Here is a 12,415-nt window from a genome sequence, read left to right as displayed (position 1 = left end):
ACATTCATGTATTACTTTTACGTCTGTTTTCAAACACACACCCTTCTATCTTTAAGCACAATCTTGGGTTAATGAAAACCATACATTCTTGTCTGGAGTTTGTAACACTCCTTGGCACTACTGAACTTGTAAATCCAGCCAGCTGAAACTGGGTATTAAGATCTAAAGGTGGCAACTGCCACTGACTTACTACAGTGGAGCAAATGAATTTCTCTAAGATTATTATTGAATTGACCATTTGTTAAAATCCTTTAAAGTATATACCTGATTTAGAATAGCATGTTTCAATAAAATATGAAACAAGTACTGCCCTGGAATTTTACTTTTAGTATTGTAGCTTTTCAGTCTCATAAAATCGTTTGAGCATAATCTCTTTAAATAAACCAGAGTATGTATACTGTTCAATGAACATCCAAGAACAGGAACAGGAGAAACTAACGTGAATGCAGAGAAACTGCAGGAAAGTGATGAGAAATGATGCCTCTTTAGTGGACTAACAGCAAGATGTTGCTGGTACTCATTTCTACTGGTTGAATTCTTCTGACAATAAGTTTTTGAGTCTAAACATGTGGCCTGAGCATGTATCATTTAAACTGTCTTCATGTTGTTTCTTTCTTGCTGTGTAGTCCCTTACACTACCTGCAATGTGAGATAACAAGATGAACATTTCTGTTACTTTGATGTGACAGAAGTACTGTCTCCACCTGAACACCACTCCTTCCCAAATGAGAGCAGTTTATGCAAGTGGAAGTATGGAGAAGGCAGCTGTGGAGGCATCTGCTAAATAGGGAATATGGGTAACACCACATTAACTGTTTGGAATAGTCACCCCCAATTAAATAACTCTGAAATTTGTACAGCATGAAGCGTGGAAGCCTGCCAAATAACTTTTCTCAAGCCAAAATTGTCAGAAGGAGATGCCAGGGAATGTTTCTGACACACTGAATTAACTGCAGCCATTCCCACTTTGAGAAGTGACTTCAGAACCTACTCTCACAATACTGTTTACTGTTGGATAATAACCTTATAGAAAGTATAATCTTATAAGCAGTGAAAAGGTTTGGAGTTAACACAGAACTCAATGGAAGAGAGTGAACACGGCATGAAGACTGAGCAGACTTCCTGCTAAATCTAATGCAGTTAAACTAGTGCTCCTCAAAACCTTTGCTTGATTTCCTCTGTCTTTCAAAAGCATATTCATGGCATCATTCTCACAATCAGACTCTATTCTACTTTTCTTCACACTTCTTCCTCCTCTTAAAGATTTTCAATATCAGCCATACTCTGGCTACTACATAAGACAGTCAGTGAGAGTACTCAGCTTATGTGTTCTGCTCTCCTTTATTTTCCTGAAATTCAGCTTCTTTCAGAGTTTTCCTGTGTTCACTTCATTCGCTACTTGCACAGATGTCCTTCCTACTACTGAAGCCATTTGTTATTGCTGGTCATCCTTGTCACCAATCTCTGTGAGTCTTCCAGTCTTCCTACATTCTCAAGCAGACTGAAGGCACTGTGTGAGTATGATGTAAGTACACCATACTTTTATTGAGAAATATCATGACACTTTCACAAGACCTATCCAAAGAACTTGCAATGCTCTATTTTCATTGTTGAATAGCAGGCAGCACTGACCTCATTATTCAAAGATTTGAATCTTCAACTTCTATTTTTTTCTAGAAGTTAACAGGAAATGTTGAGGCTTATCATGGTGTATGTACATTGAAAATTATGTTCTCATGGATGTAGTGGTTTTCACTCATCAATGACCAATTTTACATGACATTTCATTAGCTCCTCTTGCTCTGTGTATGCACACTCTACTTTGCACAGTAGTAAGTTTGCATAGCATCGTAGCTGCCACAATGAATGTGCTGGTTGTAGTTCGATGCTCCAACAAGATACGTTACTTATCCAGCAGGAGAGGGTGAGTATCACCGCTTTTATAACTCCCTTTCACAGCTTAACTTCCCAAATGCAAAATGTAGTTGATCCAACAGCTGAAGAATCATCTAATTGGAGAAGTAAGTGGCTTCACACAGTACATATTGCAGAATCACTTGGCCATCTTTAGTTGCTTACATTCCTAAAATGTGTTGTTTAAGAGAAGAAACATATCTGGAAGGAGACAGCAGATCCTAAACATATGCACCCAGCAAGCCAACAAAGGTCATTTGCAAAATGGTTCCCTATGTCTTACAATCGCTTTGTATCAAATCAGTAACAGAACCATTAAAAAAAACAAAGGAGAATGACTGTTCCTTTGCTTCAAACAGTGATTCCATGTTTTATGATATACTTGCTGACTGACCAGTACTCCATTTTCTTAACTCACAACCATTTCCCAGTCTTTGCTAAGATCCAGGTGCAATCAAAGTCTGCCAATAAGCACTTGGATAACTTCCATTTCCAGGTCTAGGACTTCTTTGGAGAAGCTCTGCTTTCTGGCACATGAAGTCTCAGCTGTCTACAAGGTAGCTGTTTAAACTGAACATCCAGACAACAGACTTTCATCTTTCTGTAAACACCAGGTGGTTTGTTTTGCTTTTATCTTTCAGCATATTTTTTCACTCTGGACCATCCCCCATTCTCCAGCTCCTTTGAGGTACACATATTCTCTTCATGTTGTAGTTCTGTTGCATGTCCACTTCTTCATATCATAAAACATTTTTTCTGTGAGTCCTTACCTTATGTCATTTCACACTCTGCTTTCTATTTAAACGATGTATAATTCACTCTGATGAAGATGATAAGAAGTTCTCTCAGAATGATTTTCAGCAGGCACAGATTGAAAGGCAAGCCCAAGCGTCATGTGGACTCTTGAAATCTTGTGTAATCTATTAATGCCCTAATTTTTCTGACTAAAATGTTAAAAATAAAGCAAGTGTATCTGAAATGTATTAATTTGCATTGTGACTGTTTTCAGAAATGGACACATAACCATAGTATATCATGCCCAAAGTTAATTACACAATCATCACAGTGAACCGGAATTTTATTATGCTACTTCAGTAATTCTAATGAGTTCCTCACAGGAAAAGCCCCATAAAACATTCTCAAATGGTATTCTTTTGCAAATAATTCATGTTCAATATATATTTCAGTAGGCTACCAATTAAAGAAAGATATACACAGCCATAGATTTTTATAGCTGCAATAATATCAGAGTCTCAATTGCAGGGCTATCTATTTACACGCAAAATCAAATCTGCAATTCATTGAAAAGTGTAATTAGATTTTTGCTTCCCCCAGGCTCATAAACAGGAAAGATGTTAAAGAAAGAAAGAACAACATACAAACAAAAGCAACTGCTCATTTAATAGGAGGCAGATAAATTTTGAAGGCAACAAATTTTAATGGCCTTGGCATCTCTTTAACATTTCTCCTACAGCACAATTTCTTTTCATTAAAACAGAATTCTTGCCTATCTGTAACTAGCAGTAAAGAATAATGGCTATGTGCACTGCACAATGCTGAACTGATCTATAATTCATGCTTCAAAGTTTACTTACTATAATAGAAATTAAAATTGGTATTCGTATAACCCACCAGGGACCACCATGCTCATTTGTATCCCAGCAACTATAAAAAAAAAAAGAGGGAAAATGATGTTGACATTAATATCATCTGGCAAGCAAGACCTATGAGGAGAAGTATTTCTTATATACAAGTCAAAGCACACTAAAATAATACCTCAAATTCTAGCCTCGAATTTGGCATTCAATCTTTTTCTGCTTTTAATTTTACTTCCCTAGTTCTAATATGCATATTCAAATCAGCTAAAACATCAGGCACACTAGACTGTACCATTAGACATCATGGAGGACATTGGCCTTTAGGGAAAACAAGCTTAGTTTCACTTTGTGTAAGGACACTTTTCCAATAAGCGCTTAGCTTTTCCAATGAGCACCAGCCTCTGGGTAGCAGGAAGATCTAAAGCAACTGACAGATACGATTGAAATGACATAATTCCTTGTGGGATATTTAGGTTACACATGGGCTAGAGCTGGTTTAGGAAAATGGGAAACTGAACCTGAAACTTTGTCTGAAAAACTGGAAATTTGGTTTTACTGTGGGCTCAGCACTGTTGGTCTAAATACTCTGAGAATAAGTGCTCTGAAAGATTAATCTTAAGCAATGGCAATACCCTTCAGAGTTCCTCTAACTGTGATCATAATGACAAAGGAAAAAGTAGTTAGCCTTCGGTTTACACGTTAGTGGTCTTGCAAAGAAAACTTAGAAATTATGTAGGACATGATTTTTCAGTTTAATTACAGAATTGATTGAAAAATATTAGTCAGGTTGAAAAAAAAGATTTGGAAAACTGTTTGTCCCACTAGCTAGGAATGCTCTACCACTCCCTGGGGCCAGCAGGAGCAGCAAGTCTGATCTTCCTACAAAATTCTTATCCCAGTTCCCCCTTCCATGCCAGGAGCCAGGCATAGCTCTAGTTAGTAATAGTTTTACCTGACTACATGCATCTTACATATGTTTACATCAATTTAGATATACCCAAAGTTATCTAGATTTCAATCTTTTGAGTTGCTAGTTAGCAAATTAGAATGCCCAGCATCTTACTGCACTGTATTGCAGCACTGAACCCAAGGACCCCTCACTGCCATTTTAAGCGTTATTTTGACTTCCAAAGCAGGTAGTGCTAAATGTGGGTCTCAAGGGGTAATGTTAGTCATAACCTATTTCCTGCCCTCTCCTGCCCTTAGAGTTTTTCAAATAAACAGCAAGCATAAACAGCATGATGAAGAGCTCCTAAACACCTGTCCCTTTATTGCCATATCTGAAATTTCAGTTCTGTGCTCATCCCCTTCAGAACAGCAAACTGCCTTTGTGTGAACACCACCATATCCAAGGCAAGGATTGTATTGGCACAGTTGGAGGCTTTAGGCTTTCTCTCACCGACACACTTACCCAGTGTCCTCTAAGATTATCCGTGTCACTGTCCACATAATAATGAATATGGTAGGAATTCCTGAAAAATCCCAAAGAGGTTTAGAGGATGATCACAAAAATATAAGTCCACACACACACAAAAAAAGTTGTTCAGCCTGCTAGTTACCAATTATTCCCCAAATATACAGCATATAGTAAACAAACAGTTTAGTGAATGGAGGGAGAGGCCCATCTGATGAGCTATGTGATGTAAGCAATGTAAGGACCGCAGGGAAGTGGGTTTATTTCTTATAAAAATGCAGTCATAATAACTAACACAAAGAACATGCCTTTATTAGTTTTTTTTTCAAGCTGTCAGAGTGACCTACAGGGAGGGAGACAGATACAGGTAATGCATTCCCAATGCACTTCCAAGGACTACAATATAAAACCAAAGTGTAAATCATTTCATAAGGAACCATTCCCACACACTGGTTTGTTCCCATTTCCCAGCAATATCTAAATGTTTTATGACCACCTATTATTGGAAGCTTTAAAGTGCTCCATGTAAATATCATTGTACTTTCTGGAAATGAAAGGAATTCATGTATTTAAAACCAGATAGACAATATTATTGGGTTTTTCAAAAAGGCAAATAGCATAGCATAGCCTGTGGCTGTGCAGCTAAACTTTCTTCTTCCTCTCAAATTAGGACAGCCTGAATCATATGTTTTGCGGTGGCAGTCCTTGCACCATCCTATATCCTGAACAACCCCTGGGCGTTGTGCAGATTGGCACAGGTCAGAGCCATGCCAAGGAGCAAGCTAGCAGTTATACTTTAGCAGTTTTGTGCCTGCTCTCTCCCGTGGTACAGCGGCTCTAACCTATGCTGGAGCTGAATTGAGGAACTAGTGAGTCTGAGGAGTCATCCAACAGAAACGGTGTGACTACCTTGGTATGAAATATTGAACCTGACTAATACATACATACAGAAAAAAGAATATTATTGGAAGATGTTGAAGTTCTTACCCCATCCAATCAGCAGGTAGATTGTGAAGTGTCTGTTGGGGGAGAATATTAGCACAAGGAGGATGTGGAGGTAAAGTCCTTCAACTAAGAGCCAGTAAAAGTTTGCCATAACACCATATTGAAAAAACACCAAAATAGCCTTGCAGCCCACCTGAAATATAATAACAGGGATCAAAGTTGTTGCAGGAAAAATGCTGTATTATTCTGTTATTGATATATCCTATATGTCTTAACTCTGCATGGAATACTAGTAACCCAGGTCCAGTAGAATTTTTTTTTTTCAGTCAAGCAAATTGAGACATTGTAAATGTTACTGTATATATAAAAAGAAAATTAATTATAAATAATTATTTAGATGGCTCTCATAGCAAATTCACTCAGAAATTTTGAAAACTTCATAGCATAAATATTGTAAAAGGTGGTGGTTATCAATAAATGCACACATTTGCAATAGTTAGTTAATGAATGGCTACTAGATTAAATGACCATCTACTAGGTGGCTAATAAATATACTAAAATCCCAGCTGGCTTCCTAACATAGTAAAAATTAACAAAGAAACTGCTTTATGAATTTTTCAAGGCTAAACAGGAGTGAAAAATAAAACTTTACATGATGAATACTCTAAGCAGACTTAGAAGAAAAAGTTGACTGGACTTTTAAAAATTATTTTTTCCCTTTAGAAAACGCTTTAGTGTTTCTTAATTAACAAAATACATAAGCATGTGTCATAAAATGAAGTCCCAATATACTTATAGTCTGTGTGCTGCTCTTCAGAATTAATTTTCAGATGTCTGTGCTGCTGATGTTTCACAGTGCTGGCTGCTGCTACTTTGGTACTTCCCAGCAGGAATCTGGGATGTGAGAATTGAACATAAAAATGTTTCTGCTGAGACTGAGCTGAGAAATGTGATGATATGGTGAAAGTAACAGACTAAACAAAATGGACTAAATATGGCCTGCTTTACTCCATTGCCCATTTTAAATACCTTTCACACCTCCACTGTTTCTGTTAAATTTCCAAGTACACCACATACCTAAGTAGGTAACTTATTTATAGACTGGTTCCTCTGTCTAAACATAGCTGTCTATGATGAAGTGAGATGCCCTCAGGGACCCCAGTCACCAGCTGCTAAGCCAGAAGGGCATAGACCTCCGAGAGATACTTCTTTGTATCCATCAGTCCCTTGTGGTGTCTCAGATATCTCAGCTCATCCCAAGTAACATACACGCCTATATTTATGCCTGTGTACATGCCTATATAGACAACTCAGTAAGAGCCCAAAGGCTTGAATTCATTTCAACTAATTTTAGCTGCCTATAAGCAAGGTTTCTGGTTAAAGCTAGCCACCTACTAGCCAACTAGCTCCTTATACAGCTCATGAAGAGAGGCAGGCATGTCCAGAGAAAGTCTTAAAGCAGATGAGATAAATTGTCCAGTGAGAAAGACAGAAGCCCAGAGAAACAGCTTAATTCAGTCATCTCATTTGGTAAGACTAATTTTACCTCTGGACTTTGTATCCACTGAAGAAATATCCATTGCAGACCAGTAATGGGCCAGAAAATTTAACATGAAGAAAATTAAACATTTCAAAATGCAAGCTGAAATTTGCTTTTATGCTTATGACTAATTACAACCAGATTAGCAGTCAAAGTCTACAAATTTTGTAATCTCTTTTAAATTCCAATACTCTTCTGCATTATATTCTTGATTTATGTATCAAAACCTCGCATCAAAATATTTGCCCTTTCTCCTGCAGCTAATCCTGTATCAGGTGTATTTCCAGATGCTGAAGAGCAAAGGTATCTGTCAGTAAAGGGTTAGCCAAAATTATGGCTGTGTGTCATTCAGATCCAGGACCTACTTACATTGCATTTCGAGTTGTGTGCTTTTAGACTTCTGTGTGTGCAGCAGAACTGTGGAACATCACACACGTGTGACAAAAGGGGTAAACCCCACATGCTGTTACATAAGAAAGGTAGCATCCAGCCAATGCAAGACAAAACAGCCTTGCCATGCTGGTGTCAGATCATCCCACATATAATGCAACAGAAATAACTCAACAGTCCACAAAACCGGACATATTCAAATAGGAAAGTATGAGGCTTTGCAGCTAAGAACTGCAGAATAAAAGAAATCGCAGAAATCAAGCAGTATTTTGAGAGTCCATTGACTAATCTTTCAAGGACTTAAGAACTTTTGATTACCCCTGGCAGTCTGCCTACTAACTACTTTGCCTACTTTGGGTCTACTAACTCAGAGCCTATTTATCTTCATTAGAAATATCTCAGATTACAAATTCATACATACAGCTTGGTAGTCACTGCTAAGAACTTTATGCTTTGGGACGACAGTGCTTCATTAATATAAAAATATCTTCCTTCCATTTTTTTTCTTACAAGCTTAAACTGTAGTAAATTAAATTCAGAAGGTATTCAGCAATATCTGTAGGGTTCTTCTGCAGCACTTCTGACTGAAACAATGGAAGCAGAGAATGGGGAATACCATACAATGGTCAGTCTTTTAACAGCAAGACTTGAGATTTTTTTTAACTCCTGTGCATGAAAATTCAGGAAACATATCAGCTTGCCAAGAATGCAGATGACACTTCTGTCATAGCCAGAAAGTACAGAGGAGTTAATAAAGACAACTCCTGCAAATATTTAATTCCCTGCCTCATTTCTCTCCCTCCATTGATACCTGTCCAATTCCTGGACCCCTGATAAAGCTGCTGGAACATTTCCAGATGATCTGCCTTTAATCGTTCCCACCTGATCGCACTCCTGTTTGTCTTAAACTCTCCCAGCTGATTAATGCTGTGGCCATATTTATTCTCAGCTATAGCTGGTCATGATTTGTTTTGGCAGATGACATGTTGTGCCTTCATGGACATATAAAACAACATTAACTTCTCTTATTCGTGCTGCAACCTTCTTTCTCTGGCTACTTCTAATAGACATTTTGCTAGTCATGATATTCTCTACCTGTCTACACTGACAGTTTGGTATTCCTAAATATTTAAAAGGATGAGGGAGGAATATTCAGTGACACAATAGTATTATATCAGCTAGCAAATGAGGTTTATTACCCATGAGGTTTGATCCTCCGGACAGTGAGCTGTGTTGGAGCTGGAATAGAGAATATCATCCTTGACTAAAACAGAGATTGCTCTTAGAATGAAAGAGAGGAACAGGTTCAGATGGATGTAGTTCCGCGTACAATGAAGTTTTCTAAGAAGAGATTTAAAAACAGGCATTTTAGATTTTGAGACAGAAAGCTCTTGAAAAGACTTCTATTACTCTCTGGGCATTTCTTAGTAATATGAACCTTGAGTAAGAGCCTACCCTTTCCTCCTCTGTCATATTGTCAGTGCTGCCTTGCTCTTTTCATTTATCATCATCATCATACTCATCATCATCATCATCATATGCTGTCCAAAATATACAAATAAAGTATCCCTTACTCCTTTTCAGTATCACAGACCAAAAGATCCCAGTGATATTTATCCCAACTTTAACATAAGCTGACAATAAACATAGATTATTACATCCTTCTGTGTGTGCACTCATCCCAGTGTTTTTCTTGCAAATAAAACTTTGATTATCCTGGATATATGTCAGACATGGTCACACCTATTATTTTCTGCTTTAATTTTTTATTTAACTCCTGCATTTTGCTATGTAGTGGCTTTTCATCCTATGTGAGTGTATGCAGGAACCATTAAAAAATGCATTCAAAACATTAGATCGCCTATTCTTTCTATCCAGTGAGACGCAAAACTTCTCTTCTTTAGTCCAGCAGCCATGTGAAAGCCTGACAAACAAATGACAAATTGAATATTCCAAGTAAGTGAATGAGCGCTCACGGGAAGCAAGTTATGAGTTGAGGGTTTTTCACTTAATAGACATTCCCTTCAAGATCTTCCCATTTAACAGAAAGTTTTTATCACAAATCCCCAGAAACCAACTGCTAAAAGGTTTTTTTGGTCAAAACCAGCACCTTGAACTGCACCTGGAAATAAGCCAGAAGCCAGGGCATTTTAGCAAATACAAGCAATGAAAGAATGAAGATGCATTAGGATGTTACGGTAGTGTGCAGTGGCAGCTTCCAAGTAGTCTTCACATTTTGATTTTTACCAAACACTAAATAATCCATTCTGAAACTATTAAAGCAAGGATAGTTACAGTGAGCGTAGGGAAATAAATAACAGATCCACCTTGCTAGCCCCCAGTTTGGCAAAGGATGTAGTAACAGGCTGAATTTAAAGCAGTTGTCAAAAATGCAGTGATTTCTGTGGCTATGAATGTCCTTTGCTGAAACAGGTTCTGAGAAAAACTGAAATACCACTCTTACGTTGGACTGCATCGCATATTCCTATGGAATTCAGAGATACATGCAAGCTGCAAATGGGAGGAAAATATTTTTCTTGAGTAACTAATTTAGATGATTAGTTCTTCATCCCATTTAGTAGCTGAAATAATAAATGTTGGATATATACAAGGCTGTCAAACCAACATTCTGGAGGTAGTGGGCAAGAAAGTATTTTTATTTGAGATATGTGTGATGGTTCAGAATAACAAAGAAATGCTGTTCTTTAACGATGAAACAAAAGCTATCATGCTTATTCCTTTGATATGACTCATGATACAAAAATACCATATGAGGAACATTTACAGACAGTTGATGCACATGAGAGCACACCTTAGAGAAATGATGGAGATTCACATTTTTCTCCTTTGTAAGAAACACATGTCAGAGAAACAGACTTTTTTTGGAAGGTTTTGTTATACAGGAGTAACCCCAAAGGAAGTATAGTTAAGATCTATAGTAAGATCTAGAATATCAAGTGTTACGTAGAAATATGTTCTACAATTTATTTTCACTCTGAGTTGGAGCAAACCAACATTTTTTAAAATATCTGAAAAATATTTTTTATTTTTAATCATTTTGATTTCTACTTTTCCAAAACTTTATGATTTATTAAAACTTAGACATTCAAAATTAAGAAATAGAAACTTGCATTCTAAGAAGGGTAAAGCAACGTCTTTTGACTAAATCAAAATTATTAGCTTTGCTGTTTATAAATTAAGTTTGCAGAAGCAAGAATGTGCCTGACAAACTGGCACCCTCCAACAGGAAAATACTGTGCCCGAAAGTTACCAATTAGCTTTAATTATAGTAAGTACACAGTGTATTATGTGGGGAGTGGCACCATAGTAACTTGAAAAATGCTGTCAGCTTAGTCTGACAAGGTATTTACAGATATTCATGTTTTATGTCTTTGTTTTGAGATTAAAAGATTAGCCAAATATAAAATCCTTTCCTTTTACAATGCTTCTAAATGTGTCCTTTACAGATATTAATAATGGGAACCCATATAATGTTTCTGTAAAGATTAAAATCAAGTCCAGTTCTTTGGAAGAAATGCAAAACAGAATATTGCAGCTGCATGGAAACTTTCAGACACAACTCTCCTTTCCCCACCCAACAGTTCTGCCTTTCATGTGCTTATAGCTGATATTGTGAACAACTGCAAAGCCCTGAGGCTGTATCTGTTCTGCCAGACAGTACATAACAATATATAATGGACTGCAGAAGTCAAGTCATAATACTTAAAAAACAATTTCCATTTCCTTGTCATGAACACATTACCTACAATTAAATTAAACTCCACGTTATTCCATGCTTTCTTTCATTAAAAGTACTGCACATATTCAGGATTAAATGCAGTATAATTTGAAGCGTACAGATACAAATCCAGCAATGCACAATTTTAATAATCTCTCATGTTACTAGTATCCAGAGTTCAATTCCTAATCCTGCTGGATGAAGTCAGGTTTTTCACAACCCTACTGCGTTAATAACTTCTGATTTTTAACTCACTACTTAACTACTAAATCTCCTTTAGTTTCACTTAGAAGAGCTGTTCTTTGCTCTCCTTTTTAAACACAGCAAGGTGAATGTTTGCTGGTTACATTCAAAGGTGAATGTGTTTCAGGGGTGAGTGACTGATCTTTCTAAACAGTATACTGACGTTCTCTATAAAGAACCCTGGGACCTTTCAGGGCAAACTATGTTTCTTCGACAGAAGGTGTTACCAGCTGAGTAGCGAAAAGTTAAAACTTACAGAAACATTCTTATTTTCCAAACGCTGTCCTTAAAAATGACCATAATGGATGGGATGCCCTACAACATGTCTGAGAGTTGAACAGACATACACACAGTGAATTTGCATTCACTTCTATTATTGGTAATTTACAATTGCTTCAACTGCAGTCTTCTGTAGTAACTGGCTGCTTGCTATGTGTTAGGGAAACTATATATTGAACAGGGTATTTTTACAACTTATTTGGGTTCCTAATTCAACTCACTAGGTTAGGAGACCCCTACGGTCCCTGTAGATAATAGAGAAACAGGCTTCTTTGGGGGGAGACTTAGAAGACTTTATGTTCCCCCTGAAAAAGAGCCTGGGTCTTCCCACTGACTCAACAGAAAGACTGGGG

At 37.2% G+C, this 12,415-nt stretch overlaps 1 protein-coding gene across 2 annotated transcripts in view; it reads right to left on the bottom strand.

The window, feature by feature from the left end:
• Positions 1 to 12,415, bottom strand: part of VIPR2 (vasoactive intestinal peptide receptor 2) — a 66,091-nt gene that overhangs the window by 13,382 nt on the left and 40,294 nt on the right. For both annotated transcript variants that reach the window (XM_041122605.1, XM_030009037.2), the window contains exons 6-9: positions 9,001 to 9,142; positions 5,914 to 6,064; positions 4,924 to 4,984; positions 3,510 to 3,579 (exon numbers count right to left, since the gene is read on the bottom strand). In XM_041122605.1, the coding sequence (XP_040978539.1) occupies positions 3,510 to 3,579; positions 4,924 to 4,984; positions 5,914 to 6,064; positions 9,001 to 9,142 (424 nt within the window). The remainder of the gene's footprint in view (positions 1 to 3,509; positions 3,580 to 4,923; positions 4,985 to 5,913; positions 6,065 to 9,000; positions 9,143 to 12,415) is intronic.

The sequence above is a fragment of the Aquila chrysaetos genome, chromosome 3 (genome assembly GCF_900496995.4).
Source record: "Aquila chrysaetos chrysaetos chromosome 3, bAquChr1.4, whole genome shotgun sequence".
Lineage (NCBI taxonomy): Eukaryota > Metazoa > Chordata > Aves > Accipitriformes > Accipitridae > Aquila > Aquila chrysaetos.
This window is presented reverse-complemented; position numbering and strand designations above follow the sequence as displayed.